Source organism: Saccopteryx leptura, chromosome 2, assembly GCF_036850995.1.
Source record: "Saccopteryx leptura isolate mSacLep1 chromosome 2, mSacLep1_pri_phased_curated, whole genome shotgun sequence".
NCBI classification, from domain to species: Eukaryota; Metazoa; Chordata; class Mammalia; order Chiroptera; family Emballonuridae; genus Saccopteryx; species Saccopteryx leptura.
In genome coordinates this window covers 64,746,541-64,765,461 of record NC_089504.1, presented here as the reverse complement: position 1 = coordinate 64,765,461, position 18,921 = coordinate 64,746,541, and the positions used below count along the sequence as shown (strand labels likewise).

Below are 18,921 nucleotides of genomic sequence, written 5' to 3'. Positions count from 1 at the left end.
GAATTGAGCCACTGGCTGCAAAAGGGGATGACAGAGAGAAGGGGGAGAGGGAGAAAAAGAGAAGCAAATGGTCGCTTCTCATGTGTACTGCGACCAGGAATCTAACTCGAGACGTCCATACGCTGGGCTGACGATCCACATTCACTGAGCCACTGGCCAGGGCCATGAATAACTATTTAAATTTAGCTATCAATTTTAAAATATGTGAGACAATATATTTCTTCATAATCCTCTCAGTGGATATTTATATACAAAGCATTTAAAAACCAATCGCCCAGAATCCAGCAAAAGTTGCCTAACTTGTCTCTCCTCAATACAATGTACCTTTTATACCAGTTGTTAGTTGTTCTCAAATCATTAGGTCAAAGGCCCTTCATACACTCTTAAAAATTATTGAAATCCTCAAAAGCTTTTTTTTATGAGGGTTATTTCTATCAATATTTATCATATTAGATATTAAAACTAAGGAAATGTTAGAGTATTTATTAATTCATCAAAAATATCAATAAACCCAGTACATGATAACAAATAATGTTTATGAAAAATGACTATTTTCAAACCAGAATAATTTTGTGGTAAGAGTGGCATTGCTTTGATTTTTTTTTTTTTAAGTTTCTTTAATGTTTGGGTTAACAGAGACTATACAACTATAGCCTATGGAAAATTCCACTATCTATTTATAAAAAAATGAGAATGAAAAAGGCAAATAACATCTTAGTAGTAGTATGAAAATAACTTTTGATAACAGAGACTTGCTAAGAGGGTACCAGAGATCCTCATACTTTGAGAACTGCTGTTTCCCACCAAAAGCAGAGGTAAAGAACAAAAAAAACAAAGTAGATTTATATTCCCCTGGATAAAGCCTCTAATTTCTCACCTACATGCTGCTACTAATAAAGTCTGAACTCATTAACATGGTGCATGGGGCTCAATACCATTGTACCCCTAACTACCCCTGTTTGTTTTGTAATTTATGCCCTTCAGCTGCAAGCCCCTGATCCTCTTGTTCCTGTTGTCCTCCTTATGGAATGCCCTTCCTCTGGTCTACCAAGTAAACTTTCATTTATTTATATTTTTTAAGAAAGCGAGAGAGAGAGAGAGAAAGGGACAGACAGGAACAGACAGACAGGAAGGGAGAGAGATGAGAAGCATCAATTCTTCGTTGCAGTTCCTTAGTTGTTCACTGATTGCTTTCTCATATGTGTCTTGACCGGGGTGCTATAGCAGAATGAGTGACCCCTTACTCAAGCCAGCGACCTTGGGCTTCAAGCCAGTGACCTTTGGGCTCAAGCCAGCAACCACGGGGTCATGTTTATGATCCCACTCTCAAGCCGGTGACCCCACACTCAAGCTGGTGAGTCCACACTCAAGCCAAATGAACCCGAGCTTAAGCCAGGGACCTCGGGGTTTTGAACCTGGGTCCTCAGCATCCCAGGCTGATGCTCTTTCTACTCAGCCACCACATAGGCTATCCAGTAAACTTTTTTTTTTTTTTTGGTATTTTTCCAAAGCCAGAAACGGGGAAGCAGTCAGACAGACTCCCGCATGCGCCCAACCGAGATCCACCCAGCATGCCCACCAGGGGGCGATGCTCTGCCCCTCCAGGGCATCGCTTTGTTGCGACCAGAGCCACTCTAGCGCCTGAGGCAGAGGCCACAGAGCCATCCGCAGTGCCCGGGCCAACTTTGCTCCAATGGAGCCTTTGGCTGCGGGAGGGGAAGAGAGAGACAGAGATGAAGGAGAGGGGGAGGGGTGGAGAAGCAGATGGGCGCTTCTCCTGTGTGCCCTGGCCGGGAATCGAACCCGGGACTCCTGCACACCAGGCCGACGCTCTACCACTGAGCCAACCGGCCAGGGCCTATCCAGTAAACTTTTAAATAAAACATTTACCTATTACTTTACTTCTTTTCTTTTTATTAAACTATAGATGACATATATAGTAAATAAGCTTCAGGTGTACAACATAGTTATTCAACATTTACATACCTTGCAAAATGATCACTGTGATAAATCTAGTAACCATTTGTCACCATACAAAGTTATATGATACTACTGACTATATTCCTTATACTGTACATTACATTCCTGTGATTTATTTTATACTGGAAGTTTGTATTACTTATTTCCTTTCACTTTTTCACTCATCTCCCTAGGGACCCCCAACACCTCAAGGTATCATGTTTAGTGAAATAAGTCAGACAGAAAAGGACTAATACCCTATGATTTCACTTGATGTTATATATGAAATCTAAAAAACCCTGACCTTAAACAAGCTATTTACCCTATCTACAATTCCATTCCCCCATGCTTAAATTGAGATAATGATACATATTCTACAAGAGTTATTATGAGGATTAAGTGAAATAATCCATGAAATGCATTTAAGTATATAATAAATTTTTGCTATTATAAACATATAAATGACAAACTATTAATAATAGTAAAAATAAAGTTTGAAGTTTGCACTGTAAAATTTCATTTTACTGTACTAAAATGCACTCACCAGAATATCGGACTTTCACCAGGTTCTTTTACTTTGTAGTATTCCTTGTCTTGTGGTAAGACTTTGGTTAACCCAAAATCTCCAATTTTAACTCTGTTTTCATTCTCCACTAATATATTCCTTGTTGCCAGATCCCTGTGGATATACCTTTTTGTACCAAGATACTCCATACCCTATGGATAAAATAACATTTTTCTTTCAGCTGGTTTTGAAAACATAAACAATTTAAATGGCCTTGCCTATATATACTCCCTTAATTATCTAAGAAAAACTAGAGAATTTCTTAATTACTTCAACATACTCTTTTCACCTATAACAAATAGCCAGAATATTAGGTACCTTGCATATTTGCGATGTATATTGCAGAAGTTTTTTATGATCTATCCGTTCTTTATGCTTTTGGAGATAGTCTCGTAAACTTCCATATGGTAAATATTCCATAATTAATCTTAGATTACGCCGGCCTTTAAAAATACAAATGGGAAAATAATGTTTTACTTTGCCATATTTTACTGATGAAATACTAAAAAAAAATACATAAATGACTTTAAAGTATTAGAAATATGTGTCTAAAATGACAAAATTTGACTATAAATTAAAGGTGGCATAGTAAAAAAAAAAGCTTTTGAATCAAATAATTTTAAAAAGAAGCTTTAAAATAGCTGTTTTACTCTTCTGTAACTCTATGTATACCAAAATAAACTGTTCAGAAAAGTTCCTTTCTCTTCATTTGTACTGAAAAAAAGCATCTAATTTTAAAAATATTTTTAAAGAAAACCTGAGCAAAGACAATTTCTTTCTTTAAAAACGATGTTCACTTGCCCTGGCTGGTTGGCTCAGTGCTAGAGCGTCGGCCTGGCTTTCAGGAGTCCCAGGTTCGATTCCTGGCCAGGGCACACAGGAGAAGTGCCCATCTGCTTCTCGACCCCTCACCCTCTCCTTCCTCTCTGTCTCTCTCTTCCCCTCCCGCAGCCAAGGCTCCTTTGGACCAAAGTTGGCCCAGGCCCTGGGGATGGCTCTATGGCCTCTTCTGCCTCAGGCGCTAGAATGGCTCTGGTTGCAACAGAGCAACACCCCAGATGGGCAGAGCATCGCCCCCTGGTGGGCATGCCAGGTGGATACTGATCGGGTGTATGTGGGAGTCTGTCTGACTGCCTCCCCGTTTCCAACTTCAGAAAAATACAAAAAAAAAACCCCAAAAACTGTTTTTTAAAAAAACACACAATGTTTACTTAACAAGCTTAAGCAAGAGTGATAACTACCACCCTCAGTGAAGAGAATGATTAAGCATCTAGCAAAAGACTTCCTGTCGTTATAGTCCACCATCACCAAGCACAATCTCTAGTCTTCTCTTTCCACACTGGTATAAGTCCAGATCTTGAGACAGTACATGTTTCTATTACCCAGGATGCCAACTACGTATCTCGAGTTCAAAATAGGTATAGGTTTCAATGCACAACATACCAGCACTGTAGCACACTCCCTTGTACTTTACGATGTTGTCATGCTGCAGGGATTTAAGGATTTCAATTTCCCTTTCAAAGTCTCTGAGGTGCTCTTCAGTACTGTGCTGGAGCTTTTTCACAGCCACCACCTCCCCAGTGTTGTCTTGTAAAGGGTCATACCGGCACATCTCTACACTGCCGAAATTACCCTAAACAGCACAGCACAGCACATTAAGATAGAAATCTCAAGTTTTCTATACAAATATTAACAAGTTCTTATTACATAAACAATTCAATAGCTAGAATTAACACACATCCCTAAGCTTACATTAGGCACCTTTCAGAACAAAAAAGGAAACAGTATTTCAACAGATGGGTAATAAGTCTATATATTTAATTTCCTCAAAAGAAATTATAAGATCAAATATAAACAACTTCAAAAAAAAAAAGTATTTAAACACAAATCATGAACATTAATTAAGAATACCTCAGGAACATGCCAGGGAATTCCTAAATTTCTATCACTAACTTCCAGGAAGAACTTTGCTTCTACACAATATATCCTCTGACATCACTGCCAATGAACTGGATGGAGTAAGGGTCTATTATGGACTGAATGTGAATGTCCCCCCCAAAATTCATATGATAAAGCTCTAACCTCCAATATAAGTATATTTGGAGAAAGGGTCTTTGAGGAGACATTAAAAGATAAATGAGGTCTTAAGGGTGTCAATCTGATAGGGCTGGTGACTTTGTAAGAAGAGAAAGAGGCCGTGGCCGGTGGCTCAGTGGATACAGTGCCAGCTCAGTGTATGGACATCCCGGGTTAAATTCCCGGTCAGGGCACACAAGAGAAGCAACCATCTGCTTCTCTCCCCCTCCTTCTCCCCTCCCTCCTCTCCTCCCACAGCCAGTGGCTCACTCAATTGGTTTGAGCTTCGGTCTCAGGCTCTGAGGATAGCTGGGTTGGTCCAAGCCTCAGCCTTAGACACTAAAAATAGCTTGGTTGATTTGAGCATCAGCCCCAGACGGGATGCCAGGTTGATCCTGGTCATGGTACATGCAGGAGCCTGTCTGTCTCACTATCTCCCCTTCTCTCATTTAAAAAAAAAAAAAAAAAAAAGGAAAAGAAACCAGAATTTTCTGTTATCTAAAGATATAGCAAGAACGTGGCCTTATGAGGATGGAAAGAAAAGCCTTCACCAGCAGCCAAACCCTGCCAGAACCTTAATTTCAGACTTTCTAGCCACCAGAAATATGAGAAATAGATATCTGATGTTTAAGTAACCAAGCCTATGTTATTTTGTTATGGCAACCTGAGCAGAGTAACATGAAGTCTGATTTATTTGCCCAAAAAAGTAAATTTTTATGGGGATGTTTCTTTTTTTTTTAAGGTGAACTCTTAAAGAAATCTGTTTTCTTTTTATTTAAGAATTATTATCTACATAGAGTTGATAAATTGAGATATAACATTTAAAATTAAGTTTCGGCATTAATCAAATTAGTATATTTTGGATATTACTGCATTTTTAAAAAATATAACAACATAGTCCTTGAGTTACAAGATTCTAAGTGACAATATTTTCAGTTAAATATTTGAAGTCAGTTAAAAAATTAGACCAGCCTGACCAGGCGGTGGCGCAGTGGATAGAGCGTCGGACTGGGATGCAGAGGACCCAGGTTCGAGACCCTGAGGTTGCCAGCTTGAGCGTGGGTTCACCTGGTTTGAGAAAAGCTCACCAGCTTGGACCCAAGGTCACTGGCTCAAGCAAGGAGTTACTCGGTCTGCTGTAGCCCCATATTCAAGGCACATATGAGAAAGCAATCAAAGAACAACTAAGGTGCCGCAATGAAAAACTAATGATTAATGCTTCTCAACTCTCTCCGTTCCTGTCTGTCCCTGTCTATCCCTCTCTCTGACTCTCTCTCTCTGTCCCTGTAAAAAAAAAAAAAATTAGACCACATATAAGCTCAAAGTTAAAACTCTAATTACATAGGCCACTGAGCAAGTGATAAGCTGACACTTCTGAGAGTAGGTTATAAAAAGACCATAGCTTCCACCTTGGGTGTTCATTCTCAGCTGCTATGTCAATAGCCCCATGAGTGCACTTGAAAGTAGATCTTCCCCTAGTCATGACTTCAGATGAGACTGCAAGATCTGGTTGACACCCACTAAATTGCTCCCAGAATCCTGACTTTCCTACACTAGGTTAGAATAAATGTTTGTTGTTTTCAGCTGTTAAAGTTTAGGGTAATTTGTTATACAACAATAGATAACTAATACACCCAAAGACCTAGACTTTTTTTTTTTGCCTCTGCTACATTCCCTTGAAACATTCTTAAGAATATATTTCAAACAAGGAACAACAGCAAAATATTAATCTAGCTATGCCAACATTCAATATACTGTAACTCTCAATGTTTAACTCTGATAAAGATGAATCAGAACATTTAGCTTACATACAAGGCCTAAGTGAGGCCATCATAATGTGTCCATAAATGTGTCCAAACCAAAATCTAATTCATAAGGTCACATGGTTCAGAACCCTATGCTAACAAACTTAGGGAAAGAAAGAGCTTACCACTATGACTGAACCTGCTAAGAACTGAGTCTTTCTTTGTCTTACTTAAAATATATAGGCTAACCATGACTCTATGGCCTTTTAGCAGACAGAAACTGTCTGCTAGTGAATAAGTCTAGTCAACATCCAGACTCTGAACAGACTATTTCTCCCTAAGGTGACTAAAAAAGGAAGTAAGTTAAGTTAATTTTTCCTTTTGCTATTTCATAAATATAGTGCTTTCTTCCAACAGAGTCCCATGGTCAAAACAATTGGGGAAATACTGCCTAATTTATCATCCTCTTGAAGATGTTCAATGTATATTACATGTTAAAGGTTCTGAGAAGTTCTTAAAGACAGCTAGCTGTTTATTTAAATACAGCACTTCTCCAACATCTGACAAAGGTAAACCTTTTTTTCTACAAAGTCATTAAAGTTTTGTGAAATGTGAACTTTAAAGAATCTCTAAAGCTATTTCTGCCCAAATATGTTCTGTGATTATTTAAAACACTTCTACTATCTTACCTTCCCAAGTTGCTGCAGAAATTTCAAGTGTCTCTCTTCAAACTGAGTAGGGTCTCGGTCTTCAAAAGCACCAGAAAACCCTAGGGCACCTATCCTTATATTTGGTAACATGTCATTCTCTGTTAATAGTTCATAATCTGCAGAAATAAAGAATATTACCACCATAAGCTGGCAAATACATCCCCTGAGTTAAATCGATATTTATTCAAGCTGACTAAAATAATTAGAATGAGTTAGAAGTACTAAATACAAATTAATACAGGTTAAGTCTAATAGTTTAGATTATACTCATGAGAACCTTTAATTATTACCCATAATTTGACAGGCTTTCAAGAGAGATTTTTGCAAAGGGTAAGTAATTACTTCACAAAATAGGTAGTTTTAATATTATAAAGTGAGAATATATCCTGATTTTTGCTGTGAAATTAGCAAGTAGTATCAGAACAGGAAATACCTGTGGATCAGACACATGCATATTTAACTACATATTTTAAAGGAGAGGACAAACAAAAACAAATCTACTTCATGTTTAGAAAATCAATTATAAAATGTTAAAAAATAGTTTAAAAAAATTTTTAAACATTCAAATAAGGCAAACTGCTGTAATATACTACTCATCAAGTGGCAGACTAAAACTGGAAAATTGAAGGAGAAAAGGCCTTTAAAGACAGCTCAATCAAGGAGTCTAGAATACGTATAAAATAGGAAAAGTCATAACCATAAGAAATTAAGAAGTCCTAAAAGACATCAAAGGACTATTGTAAGGGATTACAAAATTAGTAAAGATTTATTAAATACAACAAAAATAGAGAGATAGCTGGAAAATCAGTAAGATTACTCCATCAATACATACCTGGAGTAAATAAACTATTAAGATCTCGTATGATAGCTCTGAAAGAAGGTCTGAAATCTGGTTCATAATCCATACAATTATTAATAAGATTTGCTAATTCTGTCCACTTTGGTGCAGGAAGCTGGTGTCTATCTTCATAAAACTGTAGCTTCTATAATTAAAAAACCACATATTGAAAATAAATTGCATAACACCTTATCAAACTTCTTTTTAACATTAGATGGGCTAAAAAGTAAAAAACCATGTGACAGAAACACAAGGATCACAGAGTTAATCCAATTCCACAGTCTATATAAACTTACTCTTTGAGAATCCAAAGCACTCAGAGGCTTATCTCCACCACTGCAGATTTCCCACAAAGTGGTACCAAAACTCCATTGGTCTGTTGCCAAGCTTAAATTCTTAGGATTTTCAATGCATTCAGGTGGTACCCATGGTATTCTCTCCTGAAGAACTTTTAAAAGATAGGAACATAATCTAGTTAAATAATTCTCACAAAAGACAAATAAGTCTTTTATATGCAAATAATTATCACACTGATTTGAATAACTAATTCATTATCTCAGCTTTAACAATGACAACACTGAGATCTTAAAGGCTGAATGAATAATTTGCCTAAAGTCACATAATTTGTCAGTAGCCCTAAGAGAATTAGAATCATGTACAACAAATCCAGGATCCATTAAATCAGCAATTATCAACTGGTGTGACATGAGAATTTTTAAAACATGCAATACCTGACTATTTAGTCAGGGTCACTGACCTCTTTTCCCTTAGATTGTCAAATAAAAAAACTGACAACAGCCAACACAACAATGGCTATCCAGTGCAAATGCATCAATATTATATCTATTGTTTTAATCAGATCAGCAAAAAATATATTTTTTGGTATGCAGCAGAATTTAAGTACAGTAGTACCTTGAGATATGAGCAGACCAACATAACTTTTTTTTTTTTTAAGATACGAGCTGCAACTCGGTCGATATTGTTTGAGATCCAAGCAAAATTCCAAGATACAAGTCGTGATTCGGGAAGCTGCCACTAGTTGGCGCTTTGGCACACAGGTCCAGTATCGGCAGCACATCAGCATCTGATTGTTTCTCATGTATTACCCACAGAATCAAGTCGAATCTCATGCACTGTACTGGTTATTGCATCATTTTTGCCTTTTTTACTAACTTTTTTTATGTGCTATCATGGGGCCGAAGAAAGTAAGTGTAACGGACAGTGGTGAGAAGAAGAGAATGATGTCGATAGAAGTAAAGCAAGGAATAACAGAAAAACATGAGCGTGGTGTACGAGTGATTGAACTGGCAAGGCTATACGACTGCAATACATCTACAATTTATACCATCCTTAAACAAAAGGATGCCATCAAAAGCGCAATCTGGTGAAAGGAACTACAATTCTGTCCCAATTAAGGACAAATATCCATGAAGAAATGGAGAAGCTTCTGCTGGTGTAGGTGAAAGAGAAAGATCTGGCAGGAGATACAGTGATGGCAACTGTAATATACAAAAAGGCACATATTATTTACTGCGACTTGAAGAAGAAAGAACCATCAACCTCAAAAGAGGCAGCAGAAGATACATTTAAGGCAAGTCACAGCTGGTTTGAAAATTTCAAGAATCTGGCATCCTCTCGGTGGTGAGGCATGGTGAAGCTGCGAGTGCTGACATTAAGGTAGCTCAGGAGTACATCACATGTTTTGCTGCACTTATCGCAAAGGAAAGCTTTATTCCCCCAACAAGTGTTCAACTGTGACGAAACAGGATTGTTTTGGAAAAAAATGCCCCAGAGGACTTTCATCACCGCAGAGGAGAAGAAGCTGCCAGGCCATAACCCATGAAGGACTGTCTGACCCTTGCATTGTGTGCAAATGCTAGCGGTGACTGTAAAGTAAAGCCACTGCTAGTGTATCATTCCAAAAATCCTCAAGCCTTTAAGACTCACAGATTCTTAAAAAAAATCTGCAGGTTATGTGGTGCGCCAATGCTAGGGCATGAGTTACATGGCAGTTTTTTATTGAATGGGTAAGTCTCGTCTTTGGTCCTGCTGTGAAGAAATATCTTCAAGAAAATAAACTCCCGATGAAAGCATTATTAATCCTTGATAATGCTCCAGCCCATCCACCTGGTCTTGAAGATGACATTCTCAATGAGTTCAAATTCGTGAAAGCCCTCTACCTCCCACACAACACGACTTCAATCTTGCAACCTATGGATCAGCAGGTCATTTCCAACTTTAAAAAGCTTTACACGAAGCACTTGTTTTGCCGCTGCTTTGAGGTGACTGAGAATACCATTCTAACCCTTTGAGAGTTTTGGAAAGATCACTACAACATCGTGGTATGTTTACGCATTATTGACTTGGCATGGCAAGAGCTTACAAAAAGAACCTTGAACTCGGCATGGAAAAAGTTATGACCTGATGTTGTCGCAGACAGGGACTTTGAAGGATTTGAACCAGAGACCAAGACTGAGGTAGAAGTGTTGGAGGAGAGTGTGTCCCTCAGAAAGTCGATGGGTCTGGAGGTAGATGAGGGTGATGTAGATGAGCTCGTCGAGGAACATGAGGAGAAACTCTCAACTGAGGAGTTGAAGGAGCTACAGATGATGCAACACATGGAGCTTCTGCAAGAGATTAGTAGTGAGGAGGAGGTAGAGTCGGAGGAAGTGATTTCTACAAGTGATATTAAAGACATGCTGGCAATGTGGGAGAAGCTTTCAAGTTTCATTGAAAAGAAACACCCAGAAAAAGTTTCAACTGGTCATGCTTCAGCACTTTTTAATGACACTTGTTTGTCACATTTCCGTACCATTTTAAAAGGCAGGCAAAAGCAAACCTCTTTGGATAGATTTTTATTCAAAAGTCCTGCAAGTGAAAGTGCAGAAAGTGCAGCCAAAAAAGCAAAAACAGGTGATGATTAAATGAAAAATATGTAATGTTAAGCTTAGGTTAAGTTTAAAGTTAAGAAAGTGCATTTTTTTTTACAATTAAGTTTATGTGGTTTCATTTTAAGTAAAGAAAGTGCAATTTTAGTTTTGTTTAAAGAAAATGCGCCCTGGCCGGTTGGCTCAGCGGTAGAGCGTCGGCCTAGCGTGTGGAGGACCCGGGTTCGATTCCCGGCCAGGGCACATAGGAGAAGCGCCCATTTGCTTCTCCACCCCTCCGCCGCGCTTTCCTCTCTGTCTCTCTCTTCCCCTCCCGCAGCCAAGGCTCCATTGGAGCAAAAATGGCCCGGGTGCTGGGGATGGCTCTGTGGCCTCTGCCTCAGGCGCTAGAGTGGCTCTGGTCGCAACATGGCGACCCCCAGGATGGGCAGAGCATCGCCCCCTGGTGGGCAGAGCGTCGCCCCTGGTGGGCGTGCCGGGTGGATCCCGGTCGGGCGCATGCGGGAGTCTGTCAGACTGTCTCTCCCTGTTTCCAGCTTCAGAAAAATTAAAAAAAAGAAAAAAAAAAAAGAAAATGCAGTTTTAGTTTACGTGTCTACAGTGCCTGCAACCCTCCCTCCCTCCTCCTCTGCCATTCACCTGCGTTAGCCGCACTCTTCTGTCTCCAAGGTAAGAATACAGTACTAAATAACACATTTTTCTTTTATTTCATATATTTTGTTATGCATTGGTAAAGTACACGTGTGTGTTATTTTTTAATTAAAAACATGTCTTTTTTCATCATTTAGGATGGTTTGGAGATATTTCACAAGGCTGGAACGAATTAAATCTATTTCAGTTATTTTAAATGAGAGAAATTTGTTTGATATACGAGTTGATGACTTACGAGCTCGGTTACAGAACGAATTAAACTCATATCTCAAGGTACCACTGTAATTAGTTTATGTGTGTCATCAGGTGAAAAAAGTTGAAAATCACTGCATTAAATCATAGCTTTCTCTACTCCTATTAATTCTGCATTCAAAATGTTTTTTCATAAATTTGTCCTAAAATTACCTCTTGATATTTTTTGTATTTCTTTACAATGTGTAAGTATATAGTAAAGGTACAGTTAGCATCATTCTAATCTGTTTTAATGATTCAATAATAGTGGTAATTCTAATTTGAGGATGACATCGGATCATTTACAACAGGGGTCCCCAAACTATGGCCCGCGGGCCACATGCGGCCCCCTGACGCCATTTATCTGGCCCCTGCTGCACTTCTGGAAGGGGCACCTCTTTCATAGGTGGTCAGTGGAGGAGCATAGTTCCCATTGAAATACTGGTCAGTTTGTTGATTTAAATTTACTTGTTATTTTAAATATTGTATTTGTTCCCGTTTTGTTTTTTTACTTTAAAATAAGATATGTGCAGTGTGCATAGGGATTTGTTCATAGTTTTTTTGTAGTCCGGCCCTCCAACGGTCTGAGGGACGGTGAACTGGCCCCCTGTGTAAAAAGTTTGGGGACCCCTGATTTACAACAACATGGATGGATCTTGATAACATTATACGGAGTGAAATAAGTAAATCAGAAAAAATTAAGAACTACATGATTCCATACATAGGTGGGACATAAAAATGAGACTAAGAGACATGGACAAGAGTGTGGTGGTTTTGGGGCGGGGGGGGGGAGAGGGAGGGAGAGGGGGGAGGGGAGGGGCACAAAGAAAACCAGATAAAAGGTGATGGAAGACAATTTGACTTTGGGTGATGGGTATGCAACATAATTAAATGTCAAAATAACCTGGAGATGTTTTCTCTGAACATATGTAACCTGATTTATTAATGTCACCCCATTAAAATTAATTAAAAAAAAACAAAAACCAAAAACCCCACCAGAACTGAACCTCTAAAAAACAGTGAATCCTCTATGGATAAGCCACTATGAAAGGCTAAATTCAAATGCCATATGACCTTTACTCTCTAAGGCCTTTCATGTGTGCTTTAAGAGAAATTTCAATCATATTTGGTTATTGAATACCATTTATTGTATATTCTCAAAGCTTTACATTACAGTGTGCTGGACTTTTCTGGAACCAAGAAAAAAAAACCTTTTGATTTTTTTTCAGATTTGAAATAAGACATAGAATAGAAAAATAAAAAAAAATAAAAATAAGGAAAAACAGGCAATTATACCAAGATATTCTATATACAAAATAAATACATGTAGGTTCTGCTCAGATCACAGAATTTTCCAAGTAAAATTTCTGTGGTCTTTGACCCTGTCAAAAAAAAACTGCATTCAAGAAAAGAGGATGCATTTTAACTTCACCTTCTTGTAGTCTGTCATAGATAGATGATAGATAAAAATGAAGACTAATTGGTTAAATCTTTGGATATATTCAAAGAGTACATGATGCTTTCTCCTTTACTATATGAATATATTTTCTCTTTCTTCATTTCCTATTCTGAAGGATAAAATTTCACTAAATACCAGATTTAAGATTCTATTACATTTTCTGCCTTATAATCTGTCTTCGCTGCCAGATAAGCCACCAAGTTTAATGTCTATGGTCTCAAACAGGATACCATTCATTAATGCACAAAAAATGGGTTGATTTTGACTTTAAATATTCAAAGCACTTCCTAGTATTTAGAGGAAGGTAGTAGATGACAAAGGAAGGACACATTAATACCAAAGAAACTGAGGTAAAACTGGCTAAGTTCTCCAAAAGAGTCAATTTAGACACAGTGCACAAACATCAAAATAAACTACAGTTCAATTAATATAACATGTAAACAAAGAACAAACTATCTAGAAATACATATAAGTGAATATTTGACCTGTGGATAAGAAAGAACTTTCAAGGGATAAAAGTAATGGAAGAAATTATAAAGAAAATTATCAACAAACTTTCATACTTAAACAATCTTAATGTTAAAAAAAATAAAAGGTAAGTTAGATTTGTAAAGAATTTGACACAAAATAAGAAAGGTAATATTATTCCATGAAGAATACACAAGGACCAATAAAAAGTTCACTAAAACCTGCAGAGAAAAGAAACAGGGCAGTAAAGGATAAACACAAATACACAATAAATTTATGAAAAACTCTTCAGTGTTATGAATAATCACAGAACAGCAAAGCAAAACAATGCAATGTGATTTTCACCTATTACATTAAGAGTTCTCCAATACTCAAAAGCCCTCTGAGGTCAACTGAGTACCACACTTTTTCAGAGAGATCCCTGATGACTTCTACTGAGTGCCTTAAAAATGTTCCCATCCCTTAATTCAGTAATTACACTGTATGTATCTATTCTAAGAAAAAATTTAGAAATACAGCCAAGACTTCTTTACATCTTATCATAGTCTCTAAAAAAATAAAATGTAAATAAATGAATAAAATCTGACCTTCCATACATAATTAGGGAATAAAACTGTTTAAAAAAGAAGATGCCAGCCTGACCTGATGGGAGGTAGCACAGTGGATAGAGTGTTGGACTGGGACACAGAGGACCCAGGTTTGAAACCCCAAGGTTGCTGCCTTGAGTGCAGACACTGACTTGAGCATGGGATCATAGACATGACCCCATAGTTGCTGGCTCAAGCCCAAAGGTCACTGGCTTAAGACCAAGGTCACTGGCTTGAGCAAGGGGTCACTCATTCTGCTGTAGCTCGCCCCGCCACCATGTCAAGGCACATATGAGAAAGCAATCAATGAACAACAAAGGAGCTGCAACAAAGAATTGATGCTTCTCACCTGACCGGGCGGTGGCGCAGTGGATAGAGCATTGGACTGGGATGCGAAGAACCCAGGTTCGAGACCCTGAGGTAGCCAGCTTGAGCACAGGCTCATCTGGTTTGAGCAAAAGCTCACCAGCTTGGACCCAATGTTGCTGGCTCAAGCAAGGGATTACTCGGTTAGCTGTAGCCCCATGGTCAAGGCACATATGAGAAAGCAATCAATGAACAACTAAGGCGTCACAAAGAAAAACTAATGATTGATGCTTCTCATCTCTCTCCGTTCCTGTCTGTCTGTCCCTATCTATCCCTCTCTCTGACTCTCTCTCTCTGTCACTGTAAAAAAAAAAGTTGATGCTTCTCATCTCTTTCCTGTCTGTTCCTATCTGTCCCTTTCTCTGTCTCTGTTATACATACACACACAAATAAAAATAAAAAAAGTTGCCTACTAAAAAGGGCTCCTGGTGGCTAACTGGGCTCAAATTTTAAAAAGCAAACAAACAAAAAAAAACCCAAAACACAAACAGAGCCTTGCAGCCGTTTCTACACAAGGTCCTCTGCCTGCCATTATCAGAACCAGCCCTTACAAAAGTGTTCCTAGAATCCTATTTCAACCAGTAGGACTAAGGCTTTCCCATCTACTTGGAGCTACAACACAGCTTTAACCAACCAGAGTGGCTCTATTCTGACTAATCAAGACAGTGCCTTTGGGATCAATCAAACTGTGAGTATTTGGAGTTCTCATTTGCATGAGGACAAACAAATCAGGGACCAGGGGTGGGGACACCTGTCTATATAACCTAGCTCCCCTCTGGCTCGGGAAGCACAGTTTCCCTTTCTAACAAAGACTGAAAACTGAGTTTCCCTGGCTTCTCACCAGAGCAGACCAGCACAGGCACACTGGAGCAGATCAGCACAGAGCAGAGTAGACCATCAAGAAGAGCAGTGTCTAGCCAGAGAAGGGCCAGGCCCCAAGGCTGCCTCATAGCAGTGCTGTCTTCACAGCCATGCTGTATCACAACTGAGCGGTTTTGACTGAATAGTTTCCATTTTCACCACACCCCAATTTGGAGATCTCTGTTGGCATTAAATTAACACCAATAACCATCCGATGACAGTCCCTAATAACATGACTATAAGGATAAATGGACATAGACTAGGATGTAACTTTCACTTAATTTAGATTGCTAAAAATGGTTGATAAACTTAATGTTGATCAAGAATAGGTCAATAAAATGGTTTAAGAAAAATTAACATTTTTTTATGCAACCCTCCAAGTAAATCTTAATAAAGTTAAATATGACCCCTGCAGAACTTACTGTCCTTTGGCAAAACTGTAATACTAATGCCAGGATCGCTAAGTTTGATGAAAGGAGGATTTCCTGTCTTCCTGTCTTCTTCTCTGATAAGTAGAATATTTTTGGCACACACATTCCCATGAATAAGGGATTTTTCTTCCTATTAAAATAAAATGCACATACATTCAAATATCAATCCACACACCTCAAAAATTCAATAAAATTTAAAAAAATTAATCCACAAATATATGAGCACTTAATGTCTTAGGCCCCAAAATGGATTTAAAAAGAAAAATAACTAAATAGTATTAATTAGTAACCATTAATTTGGAGGTATGCTTTGAGATAATAAAAGGAAATTTTATGGCAACACTGTGCTTCCTGTATTACATTTTAAGTGATACAATAATCTATACCCATAAAACAAATACATTAAAATACTCAATAACTTTTCACTTTTTAAAGTTGAGATTTTAAGTAGTATCAATTTCTAGGTGGTAGACAAATACTACTCCTGTTCAACAGCAGAATATAGGTGCACATGAGGGGTCTGATCACTGGCTGGCCCTATGGTTTTCTGCTTCTCTAGCAATATTAGACATAATTTCTAATTGCACACAAACACCACAAGGTATATTCTAACGGGGTTTCTGCTATCCATAGTTAGAACAACATGTTTCTGCATAATTTTTGGTTAAATTATCTAAACCCCAGTGAAACAAACATAGAGTGTTCAGCAGTTCTAAGAAATTGGTATGATGACAAAACTATTTCTTTTTAAGGTGATTTTACAAAAATGAATATATGCCTAAAATAATACCTTTCAAAAACTAACAAAGATTATTTTAAATGACTCTGCATCCATTTACAGATCTATTTCTTGTTCCCAGGTCAATATCCTTTCTATATTGCTTCATAAAACAAATTTCTGATAAAAGAATAAACTAATTACTTACTAGAAAATGCATGGCCCATGCCAACTGCTTAGCCACTTCAAGTTTCCATAATATATTTATAGAATTTTTATTCTTTTTCAAATATGTATCTAGTGATCCAAATTTCACAAACTCTTGAACCAGAATATCTGCATTAAAATATAATAATAAGGCTCAAGTACACATACAATAAAAATATATATATAATTTAAAACTTTTATAAATACATTTACAGTTATATGTGGGTACTATAGGAAAAGAGATTAAAATACATATAATTCACTAATTTAAAGAACCTAATAGCTGTATACTATTTGGGGGGCTGGTTTATTCACAACAGCAGATAGAAATTTAAACAATTTTATATACAATATTCTATGTAATTATGTATTACATATAGTAATATATAACTATATATTATGTATTGTTATATAGTATATGTGCATAAATATAACATATAAAATTATATATAACATATATATACACATTTTATACACACACACTCACACACACATATAAAATATTTCAGCACACCTCTATGTATCATTACTGAATTATGGCTACATTTTTTAAAACAAATGAAAATTTCTCACATAGTTAATTTTCTTCCATGAAACTATTTAGACATTCAAAACTTATTGAAATTCTTCCACACACAAAAATCAATACTGATGTCTATTCTATTGGAGGCATAAAGGATAACTTCAATTTGAACTGCGTTCATTTATTTAAGCTAGGCTGTAAAAAATTAGTGTTGTGCATTGCTTTATCTTTAAAATGATTTTAAAACTTTTTTATTCATTAATTCGAGAGGGGGGGGGAATATCAATCTGTTCTTGTATATGCCCTGAGTGGGGATTGAATCAGCAACCTCTGCACTTTGGGAGGACACTTAAACCAACAGAGCCATCCAGCCTGGGCTAAAACTATTTTTAAAAATACTATTCAAATATGTTTTGCTTGAAAAACAAGAATTTGCTCTTTAAAAAGTGCTGACTGCCTTTAAATCACAATAAAAACTCCCAACCCTGTTAGTATTGACCAAGTTCCTGAAAGCCAAGACTGTTTCTACATAAAAGTATGTTATTTAATAAAGTAATTAACTGGTTTTAGGGTTTATTACATTCATCTATTCTGATGTTATGTTAAATCAGCCATAATCTACAGGATTGGTCAAAAATAGGTTTATAATTGTTTGTAGGGAAAATACAATAATAAATAATAATACAAAAATAAACTGTGCTTGAGTATTCCCAACTGTAAACCTTTTTGCCCTATCCTGTATATTGTTATGGTAAAAGATTAGTAAAATTGTTTACTATAATACCCTACTATTTTGACTTTTTTTTTTTGACAGAGACAGAGAGAGAGTCAGAAAGAGAGACAGATAGGGACAGACAGACAGGAAGGGAGAGAAATGAGAAGCATCAATTCTTTGTTGCAGCTCCTTAGTTGTTCACTGATTGCGTTCCTTGACCAGGAGCTACAGCAGAGCGAGTGACCCCTTGCTCAAGCCAGCGACCTTTGGGCTCAAGCCAGCATCCATAATGTCATGTCTATGATCCCACACTCAAGCCAGTTATCCTATGCTCAAGCTGGTGAGCCCATGCTCAAGCCGATGAGTTCACACTCAAGCCGACGACCTTGGGGTTTCAAACCTGGGTCCTCCATGTTGCAGTCTGACGCTCTACCAATGTGCCACTGCCTGGTCAGGCTGTTTTAACATTTTAACATAAACCATCTTAACTATTTGCTGCATTTTAATTTCATTCACTGGTTTCCTTTTTTAGAAGACCTAACTGAACAGTTCTACAATGTTTTTGGTTTCAATAATATTTAATTCCTATTAAATTACTGTTTATACTGATACCTAACTATGATCCTGAAATTGAATTTTCTATATAAACAAAAATGAAGGTATTGAGAGAGGTATAACATTAACATAAAGAAGCCAGAGATGTACTTACTCTCCTCTCCACAGACACATACTCCATAATTTAAAACCAGATGCTTGTGAGAAAGTTGGCTCATCATGCTTGCTGCTTCAAAGAAAGACTAAGGAAAAGAAAAACATACAAAAAATGCAAAAGAATTACTATTTATGCCCATAAGTATTCACAATTTAGAAAGATATTCTTTTTTTCCTATTCTCAGCAGAACTATATATAAGGCTACAATGTC

General features: G+C 37.3%; 1 protein-coding gene across 3 annotated transcripts in view; it reads right to left on the bottom strand.

Moving 5' to 3' along the window:
* Positions 1 to 18,921, bottom strand: part of JAK2 (Janus kinase 2) — a 128,212-nt gene that overhangs the window by 10,474 nt on the left and 98,817 nt on the right. For all 3 annotated transcript variants that reach the window (XM_066368098.1, XM_066368099.1, XM_066368096.1), the window contains exons 14-22: positions 18,708 to 18,795; positions 16,762 to 16,889; positions 15,827 to 15,965; positions 8,190 to 8,341; positions 7,888 to 8,038; positions 7,035 to 7,171; positions 3,968 to 4,157; positions 2,843 to 2,967; positions 2,504 to 2,676 (exon numbers count right to left, since the gene is read on the bottom strand). In XM_066368098.1, coding sequence (XP_066224195.1) covers positions 2,504 to 2,676; positions 2,843 to 2,967; positions 3,968 to 4,157; positions 7,035 to 7,171; positions 7,888 to 8,038; positions 8,190 to 8,341; positions 15,827 to 15,965; positions 16,762 to 16,889; positions 18,708 to 18,795 — 1,283 coding nt within the window. The remainder of the gene's footprint in view (positions 1 to 2,503; positions 2,677 to 2,842; positions 2,968 to 3,967; positions 4,158 to 7,034; positions 7,172 to 7,887; positions 8,039 to 8,189; positions 8,342 to 15,826; positions 15,966 to 16,761; positions 16,890 to 18,707; positions 18,796 to 18,921) is intronic.